This window comes from Nilaparvata lugens, chromosome X (genome assembly GCF_014356525.2).
Source record: "Nilaparvata lugens isolate BPH chromosome X, ASM1435652v1, whole genome shotgun sequence".
In the NCBI taxonomy this organism is placed as follows: domain Eukaryota; kingdom Metazoa; phylum Arthropoda; class Insecta; order Hemiptera; family Delphacidae; genus Nilaparvata; species Nilaparvata lugens.
The window spans coordinates 15,757,571-15,767,838 of NC_052518.1; the positions used below are offsets into that span (position 1 = coordinate 15,757,571).

General features: G+C 34.7%; 1 protein-coding gene across 4 annotated transcripts in view; it reads right to left on the minus strand.

The window, feature by feature from the left end:
* LOC111046061 overlaps window positions 1–10,040 on the minus strand; it is a 31,628-nt gene extending 21,588 nt beyond the window's left edge. For 2 of the 4 annotated variants that reach the window (XM_039442502.1, XM_039442499.1), the window contains exons 1-4: window positions 9,945–10,040; window positions 6,968–7,064; window positions 3,524–3,822; window positions 38–175 (exon numbers count right to left, since the gene is read on the minus strand). In XM_039442502.1, coding sequence (XP_039298436.1) covers window positions 38–175; window positions 3,524–3,822; window positions 6,968–7,063 — 533 coding nt within the window. In that variant the 5' untranslated portion in view covers window position 7,064; window positions 9,945–10,040. Of the gene's footprint in view, window positions 1–37; window positions 176–3,523; window positions 3,823–6,967; window positions 7,065–9,597; window positions 9,795–9,944 lie in introns of those variants that run through there. The other 2 variants (XM_039442500.1, XM_039442501.1) reach the window with 2 other exon arrangements.
* Window positions 10,041–10,268: the final 228 nt, after the last annotated feature.

A 10,268-nucleotide genomic window follows, 5' to 3' on the forward strand; every position in this document is an offset into this window, starting at 1 on the left:
ATATAAAATTGGTGCACTACGGTTGATCATGGATTACCTTTCAGAGTGATCAGAGGAATCGTTTTTTCGTAAAAGGACAAAACCTCTTGCAAACTTATCGATTCGCTTACATAAGACATAGTCGCCTGGGTTGGGACTTTCATCCAGTTTCTGTAAGTCTGTGGTCAATCTTTCTCTGAAACAGAAAATTGAATCTTTTAAAATTATCTAAAAGTAAGAGCAGAAGATATTCTTCAATATTCTATTCGCATAAAACGAAATAAAAACGTTCAATTTCTTTTAAACTTCGTTAATGTTATTAAACGTAAATATTGTTTTACATAAATATTGCCTTCAATCTTCGGGCCCCTTATACATATTCTATGTTGTATCTTCAATACAACTATTTGAAATGGAATAATGATTTTATTTATCAGAAAAAATTCATAATACAATAATTTTGGTAATAATGTAGTTATTCTTTACAAAAATCACAGCTGAAGTCATCCACCAATCAGATCAAGGAAAATTGAAGGAAATTTTCCTTCATTCAAACTTTTTTAAAATATATATGCAAATATTTCACATATTTTTGGTGCTATTTTCTTTTTATCAAGAATGGTGAGAAAGTGTCTACACCACAAAATTTGTTACTGGATAATTTACAAATAAGTAGCAACACTTCATCTGCACTGATAGGCATCCAGAACAGTGATCTTGGACTACGCTTAATATTGAAAGACCCTCTATTAGAGGGTTGGGAGTGCATAAATCAGATTTTGCTACATTTAAAAAATAATTATTTGGTTCCTCTGCTACTTCCTTTTCATCCTTTATAAGATCACTTCCTCTAACAAAATTTATAGATTTCTTAGTTTTCTTCCTACCTACTAATTCATTGATAATTGTCCATTGCTTTTTGCTATCACCCTGGCATTATGAAAAAGGGCTGAATAATATTTCTCCTTTGCCTCCTTAATCCATTTATGTATCCACTTATGTATCATAGCCACCTCTAATACAAGGCACTGGCCTTCGATATTGCAACGTCGCAGTGTAGGCCTAGAATTTAATACATGATTGGTGAAAAAGATTTAAAAAATACCAGCTGATCTTTTCCATCAATCATGTATTAGATTCTAGGCCTACACTGCGACATTGCAATATCGTAGGCCAGGGCCTTTTATTAGAGGTGGCTATGACTTTATCCTTGAACTTCCTGAAATTTCTCTCTGCTAATATATTGTTACGATCCCTTTTCATTATTTTAAATAATTTATCCCAAGTTTCAATAGCTCGAACTAAGCCAGCAGTCATCCAACGCTTGAGTGCTCTAGAACGGTGGTTGCCTGCCCTGAATGTTTCTATGTTTATACTGGAAGACTGAATGTGTGTCTGTAAAGTATTCAGAAAAGCTGAGTAAGCCGAATCTACGTCTACACCATTATAAACAGACATCCAGTCCTCCATCCCAAGTAGCCCATTTAGCATGACATAATCTACTCTTGAAGACTTAGTGACACCATGAATGTCCCTGATTCTCTTTGACGGTATAGCAGCACAGACGGCTCTGTGATCAGTCAATTCCGCATCGATCACTGCTGCCAGCACATCCGACAAGGGCCTACCTCTAAACAGAATGTGATCAATACATGAAGAACTGGTATTTGTTACTCTTTGTTACTCTAGTATCTATATTAATCAAGGAGTCCAGACCATTCAGAGCTAAGATTTCGAAATATTTTTCGACATTAGAATCCACATGGTTAATATTAATATTAAAATCTCCTACACAAACAATTCACTCCTGCTTTACATTTTCCAAGTACTTTCCAAATGAATCTAAAAATAAGTTAATGTTTCCTCCTGTATGCCATCTGTAAATTCTAATCAAAGTAAATACCAGACTTACATAAGTGAAATTTCGCAACTAGCCTTACAGTAACGTCTACCCACTTTGTACAGAAAAGTTTGTTCTCCCAGATTTTTAATGTACTCGTTTATTTCATTTTTGTATTATGTAATGGTATCTTTAAATGTGAACAACTTAGCAAAGGTATGAGATATCGATGTACGGTTTACACCATTCATTATTTCTTGGAATTCTGTATCGAAATCATGTATTGTAGAACCACCTTCCCATTTAAAAAATGAAGATGGCGGACCAAAATTTTGATGCGAAAAGTAGTTTTTTCTATTGGAAAATGATCTCCAGTCAGACCTATCGTCCAATCTCCCATATAAAAGAAATTCAGCTGTTTCCATACTTTTCACCAACTGTATAACATAGAAAAGCATAGCATCAGATGACGGCCTGTGCTCTAGTATTTACACAGCTTCAGAAAGATAGAAGATATCGGATGACCCTGCTCACTCTTCTATCCAAGGCAAGCAATGTGTTAGAAGCCGATAACAATAGGAATATTAAAGGCCGGTTTCCGCGCTCGGGACAGAGTCCAGGACTCAAATAAGCTCTCGGGTCTAAATTGACTTTCTGAGTCACGATTTTATCTTCTAAACTCCGGAGTCTATCAAGTTCTCGACTTATTTGAGTCCAGGACTTAACGCAGTAGACATGAGGGAAATTCACAATATTTTTCTGTTGTATTGTTGGCATTATAGCAAAACGAAACAGCTGATCGCAGCGGGACAATTCAAATGAGCATGCTCTCCAAACTATTTTGTAAAAATACATTTCGATTTCTTTGTAGGCCTATTCAAAGCAGAACCTTTGAAAGGTGAATGAATAAACATTTCATTTTACGTTAGGCTGTTATTGATCATTGATCCTAACCAGTGATTTTGGAATAAAAACTCATTAGGCTATTTAGTTTGAAAACGTATTTGTTTTGAAAAAACTGGAGTAATAATTGATTATTGTTATTATTGATATGTTGAATATGACATTGATAAATAACATTCAGATTGGAATATAAATTCCAAGGCAATCCTTGTATTATTTTGCTTGAACATTTTGAGGTTATGTCATAAAATGAGGTTAGTTTTTTACGCATAATTCTGATACAATTATATTCCAAAATGAACTTGCAAACTATAAATTATGAATTTAGATTGACTAACACAAATAATTTAGGTATTCCATGACATCTATTTGCCTTTTTATCTACTCCAAAAAATAACTGAATTGTGTTTGCTCAGTTAAGTCTAGAACTTGAATTTAAACCCTACCCCAGTCGAGGGTTTAAAATCACGCTGTTTCAAGTCCTGGACTTGACGATTTTTGATAAATCCTTGACTCGGAAAGAGGCGAGAATCTAATTCAAGTTCTGAACTTATAAGCCCTTCACTCAGAAAGCGAAATTATAAACTCCAGGGTCTAACATGATCTCTAAACTCCAGAGTCTATTCAAGTCCTCAACTAAGTTAACGCTCTGACTCGGAAAGCCAATTTCTGACTCCAGAGTTTAAAGCCAGTTAAAGTCTAGAACTTAGCTAAATCCCGAGCTCGGAAACCGGCCCTAAGAGTTTTGCAAATATTTGGGTATTTTCCCAAATTACTGACTATGAAAGTAAAGATACGTACTTCAGAAGATTGTTGAGTTTTTTATCGGTGTCTTTCTGGGTGTGACCAAGCCAGAAATTCCATGGACTTGATCCATGAAGAAGAACCATTTCATACTGCATTTGCAATTCATCATCGATTTCAGGTAGAAATGGAACAGTAATAATCTCGATTGAAAGTAAATTTGCTTGCTTCATGTCCAGCAATAAATCATTGGTGTAACTGTTTAGTTTTTCCAACAATTTCTTAGCCTTGTAATATTCTTTTCTAGACGCAAGTGTATCTCCAGCTTTACTTGTACTCCTTACCGCGTCTAAAGCCTGAAAAAATAAATGTTCAACTGAGATGAGTATGTAAATGAAAATAAATAAAAATATCACATGATTATAAAACGATTAGATCTATCATAATAATTATTTCAATAAACTAGAACTGCTAGAACGACTTTGATATTCACAAAAGACTAAAATTATTAATTCAACAAGTTTCACAGATGAAATTTCTGATAAAAAAAATGAAGAAACTGCTAAAGAATAGCATTTTCCGCCGCTCAATGGGGGCAGACACAAGAAGCAGTACTGTACTCTTAGAAAGTCCGAGACGTCCATAAATAATCTATAATGAATACCAGAGGATTTATAACTCCACCCAGATCATATTGCAGTCTCTTTCAAAAGAGCTTAATTTTTTTGGGTCCTAAATTTCCCAATAGTCTGCCCGTCGAAAAAACAATTATCAATTAACTCCTAACCAAAGAAAATCTCTGTGCTCTGTTCTAATCGGAATGTATAGGTGCGTACAAATTTTCGCGCCGCGAACACGAGCAATTCACTTTTAATCAGCTGATGCCAAGCTTTTAATATCTGTATCTTACAGTTTCTGTACAAATTCAGAAATAATCAGCTGATAAAAAGTGAAATCAGTACGCACCTTATGAGACTCCATCTGAAGCTTTCCAATGATTACAACATGAATGTTGGAATATCACGTATTAATTATCTCAGTTTCACCTTACCATGTTCATAAGCTTACTAAAGCTGCGTTTTCGTTTGTGCGTAAATGGCGTCGTTGACCACGACAGGGCGAGGATTTCAGATTGAGAAAATTTCAATTTGTCTAAATAACCCAAAATATTATTTTTAATTATGCTTTAATGAGGGAGGTTGAGTTTATACTTTTTTATGCAACATTAAAATCTGTAGGCCAAGTAGTTTGGACTGTAGTGTGATTTTACATGAAATTTTTCGAAAAATGCCGTCTCCTGGACCCCCCTGTGCTCCTTGTTGGAATTTTTCTGCATAGATCTAAGTTGTTTTCGTAGCTGAACAAAAAAGTTCTTCATGACTTTGCTGTGCAATGATCGGTTAAAAAGTACAAAATTTTTGGGAAGCTCCAGCTCCCTCAGGGGGGGCAAATTTTTGAAAATCCTTTCTTAGTGGATGTCTTGAGGCTACTATAAACAAGTGTGCAAAATTCAAAGTTATCAGGCTCAGTAGTTTGGGCTGTGGTGTGATTTCAGTCTGTCGGGGCTTAGCCTTTTATAGATATAGATGTAAACACCCATTGTGTGGTACATAATTTTAAAGGTCTTTTCGAAGCAAGAGAGATGACATCAATATATGTTCTATGATACTTAAATCCTTCTATGATACTTGAATCCAAAATGGCGGCTGATTGAAGTTCCAGTTTTTAAAGAAATCATTGGTAAAGTAATGGAACTTGGAACAACATTTTTTTGAATGTATAACGAAAAACATTGAAAGAACTGGTTATTTATTTAGTAATCCGTTTACTACTATTTACATTTCATTTACATTTATGTCAAACTGGCACACTGTCAAACGAGAGGAGGGCATTTCGAGCATCTTTTGAAATGAATTTTAAATAGTAGTAAACTGGTTACTAAATAAATAACCAGTTTTTTAATGTGTTCCGTTATTCATTCAAAAAAGTGTTGTTTTAAGTTTCATTACCTAACGATCATTTCTTTAAAAACTAAACCTTCAATCAGCTGCCATTTTAGAAACAAGTATCATAGAACAGATATAAATAGTAGTATGTAAAATGTAAATAGTAGTAAACGGATTACTAAATAAATATGTAGTTTTTTTTTTGTTTTCGTTATCCATTCAAAAAAATGTTGATTCAAGTTTCATTACTTTACCAATAATTTCTTTAAAAACTGAAACTTCAATCAGCCGCCATTTTGGATACAATAGCCTATCATAGAACAGTCTTATTGATGCAATCTTTCTTGTTTTAAAAAGGCCTTTAAAATTATGGGTTTTTACATTTAAAATACGGTATTTGAGTTACAACCTCTCATTTCTTTAAAACCTTAAACTTCAATCAGCCACCATTTTGGATACAAATATCATAGAAAGTCTTTATTGATGCCATCTTTCTTGTTTTAAAAAGGCCTTTAAAATGATGTACCACACAATGGGTGTTTACATTTAAAATATTCAAGTTGCAATCCCTAAGTCATCCCCTTATTAGGGGTTTGAATTCAATTGTACGTCAAAAGGTAGAGTATTCGACCAATAACTTATCCTAAAAGTTACAGTATTATATAGTTACAGTATTATATAGCTACATCAGTCTCCAACATATTGAAGGGTTCCCATACATATCTCTGTATAGAAGGATGATACACTCTGTATATTACCAGCATATTGCAATTTTAAAGCAAAAACCGAACTCCCTAACCTACCCTTTCACCTTTGAAACATAATTGAATAGAACCTTTTAGAATAAGCTGTGATGTCTAGATGAATTGAAATCGTGAGGTACTAAGACTCTTCCGATAAAATGTCAAAATTTATTCTTGGTTCGAATTTTAAATAAATTTATTCATGTAATTAAACAGAAGAAAATAGAAATGAGACTCTTCTGATAAAATGTCAAAATTTTGTCAGTGGTTCGATTTTTAAATGAATTTATTCATGCAATTAAACAGAAGAAAATAGAAATGAACAATTTTGATTTTTGTTGTTGATCACGTCCCATGACTTCTTTAGTAACCTATCTTGAAATCTTCTGGCGTTTAGGCCTACAATACTAATATAAGTTTGCATTGGTTGAGCAACTCTAACTTGGTAGGCCTATTCCATATTTTGCAAGTTGCAGTTTTTAGTGATAAATGTGACCATTCTAGTGCTACAAGAAATATGGAGCAACAACCTCTAACCAGAACTGAATGAAAGCAGTCCTTGTAGTTTACACTACTGTACAGTAATTTATGTTTATAGTTCCATTATATGGTTTGAAGACCCTGATAATTTTATTTTTATTTTCATGTCCCGAGTTTTATAGAATAAGAAAGAGTATAAGAATAAGAAATTCTCAGACTTTTCCCGTTTTTTACTATTTTCCCGGTCACTGAAAACCCTTCATTAGTATATGTTGTATGAAATAGTTCTAAAGGATATGATACAATACAATATAAAGAAAAAAATACAATACCTTATTCATGCAAGTTTCAAAATAAAGATTAATTGTCCTAATAGTATCGTCCAAATTTTTTTTAGGCTCTTTGATACTTCCCAAGTTGACCTCCATACTGAAAAATATTTATAGTATTAGAATCCTTGATTATAAATCAGCAGGGTATAAAGATGATATTTCAAGAGTTTTTCACAAGCTCTTTCATACCGTATCAAACTAAATTTAACCAGCTTCAAAAGTTGTTTGATTAAAAAGGTTATTTCAAGTAGGTAGGTATATTATCTATAATCTGGCTATTAGAAACCAGATTGAGTGAGTTATAATCTTCGAATAACGCTTATCACTGAAAAAGATAAGAAATAACTGTTACAGATACCGTCATTAAACAGACGTTAATCAGTAGGCTACGATATAACAAATCAAAAGTGAAATATACCCGATGGGTTTCCGAGCTTCATAGGCCTATTTCATTTTGATCAATTTTAAATATTCATAATTTGATTGTTCAGTATTGATTTTAGAACTCGTGGAATTAATGACGGTTACCATTTCACCGGATGTTGTGCAACCGGGCCTTAAAGTTCTAAAATCAATACTGAACAATCAAATAATGAATATTTAAAATTGATCAAAATGAAATGGGCCTACGAAGCTCGGAAACACTTCGTGGTATAACAGAGTTTATAGGCCTACACGTTGTGTGCTTGGTTTCGAAATCAATGAAAATAGATAAGTTTATGCAAACTTATCCAACCAATATAATAATATGAAATAAATCATACAGAATTGTCTACTTACTTTTAGCATTCATAGAACTACATAAAAAGAACTAGTAGGCCTATTATACATAACAGTACTGTAATCGAATCGGTAGTTTCAACATGTAAAGACAAAAGATGGAGTTTTATTTGGAGCTTTAAAGTAGAACGGTCGACCAGCAATTAAATACATCGAGCGCGGAGCTCGAAAAGTTTCTGGACTTTTCGGGGTCGGAACAGCGTCGCGCCGCGCTCCTAGTGCACGGAGGTCAGGTCGGAAAAATCGCTCGGGTAACTTCGTGAGGGCTCGGCTGTTTCCGAGCTCTGCTTCTTTCGAACATGGCCAGGCTACAGTTGTTGTATATAGTTGTAGTATATCTACATAACCATAGTTGTTGTATATTGCTTTTTCTCATTGTTTTTTTTTGTATGTTGTGAATAAAAAAATAAATAAAAAAGTTACTGGTTATTGAACAAGCGTTATCGAGTTTTCACTTTGACTTACTGAAGGCGAAAGTCTTTGTCCTTCTGCTTGTATGTTCAACAATAACTTCAGAAAGGATTGATCAATCAGCTTCAAAGTTTGAACACGGATTCCTCGAGCAGGACAAGTTCGTTGGACAACAAAATTGAAACACTCCTTCATCCTTTTTCAGGATATAAAAATAACATTGAAAGTGCATAAGAAAGAATTGTTAAGATTTATCATTTAGTCATCAGAAGAATTTATTCCATTAAAAAATTATACTACAATTTTTCCATTCATTCATAACATCAGCAGAGGCAATTTAAGAGCTATCACACGCTCTGACATATGATTTCAGCTGGATAATATACTACATAATTCACAACTTTTACATCTACAAAATGATATGGCTTGATATATCAATGTGCGGTTTCTGTCATTTATTTTCTTTTGAAACACTGTATCGAAAAAATGCATCATGAATTAGGATTCATATAAGCATATTTAAGATGTTGAAGCGTCAGAGTAAGTTAATATTCGAAGAGTAATTTCAATTTTAATTTCAAATTAGAACTCAACTTTCAATTCTAACTTCAACAACTATGTCTTAATTCAAATCGCAAATGACATATCTACGTCACGGCTATCTAGGCCAAAACGGCGCCGCGCTCGTAGTGCAAGGACCTTCCATTTTCCGCTCTCCTGCGCGCCGCCATCGACCTAGTACACGCGCAGCTCAAGTCTTGTACACACGTTCGTACAGATACGCGCAAACAATCGTATGGACACATGCCTCGGCATTCACTGTACGTCCTTGTGGACGCGTTCCACGTATTCCTCGGCATTCAAAAAGCTATCTGATTTGCAGACGACACGGAGACATGTTAAGGTGCGTACAGACTTTCGCTCTGCTCCGCAACCGAACGTCACTCCAGCAGAGCGATTGATGATCGACCGGCGAGCAAGAGTGGTTCGACCAGGGAACGCGAGAAGATCTAACATCTTCCGTAACGTTCATGATGGGTGCGTGGGAGGAGCGACTGTGGTTCGATGGTGGTACAAGGGCGGTCCGAGGGCGGTACGAGGGAGGAGCGTGCTCGGTGCGGGTTGGAAGCGCGAATATGTGTACGCAGCTTTAGATGTAAATTTTCCACATCATGACAACAATGGCGTCATTCCATCATTGAAGATAATTACAAAATGCAGCTCTATCATTCATTTTAATGACTAGTATAATAAAATCGAAAATAAAACTCAACAAACGATGTTGGTGGGTTGAACGATTGTAGGTTAATAGATAGTAAGGAAATAAATTGCTACATGACATAATATGAGATTAACAACTCAAACTTTATCAGGATGTCAAAACATTATTTTGTTAATATACTGAATCTAATTCAACTAGTTATCCAAACAAATGATACCATTATGAGGGAAGCAATAACTTCACAAGAACGATTGGCCCCAACTTTGAGATTTTTGGCATTAGGCGATTAATTTGTTGGTTTCAATATCTATTCTGAATCTCAAAACAGAAAATTTCTACTATAATTCCAGAAGTTTCGATGGCCTAATCAAAGCAGTCTTCTAAGAGGTTAAACACGTTGTTTGCTTGGTTTCGAAATTAAAAATAATAAACATGCAAACTTATCAAACCAATATAAAAGCTTTTTAAAATATGAAATAAATCATACAGAATTGTCTACTTCCGCCTAGCATAAAGTTTCAACGTTTCAACATGAAAAAAAAGAAAATATTTGCTTAGGCCTACCTGCAAAATTGCAATGCAATCCGATGTCCGATCGTCTCTGGTGCGTTCCGTGCGTTTCGTTTTCTTCTGTCTCACCACACCACAGAGAAATGAGAGAATGAAAGAATACTCCTTCTACTTTGTGGTCTAAAGGGTGACAGGGGAACAGGAGAAACGCCGAGCGCGCTCGTGGAAAAGATGTGTACTACTGGTGTGTAAGCAAAGGCTGAGCGGCTATTATTTGAACTTGAAAATACCTCACTATGGTGAGGTCCACGTTATAATGGCAGTTGATGAAGATAGAAGAATAGCGATGCCGATTCTCTGCATTAATTAATTATATTT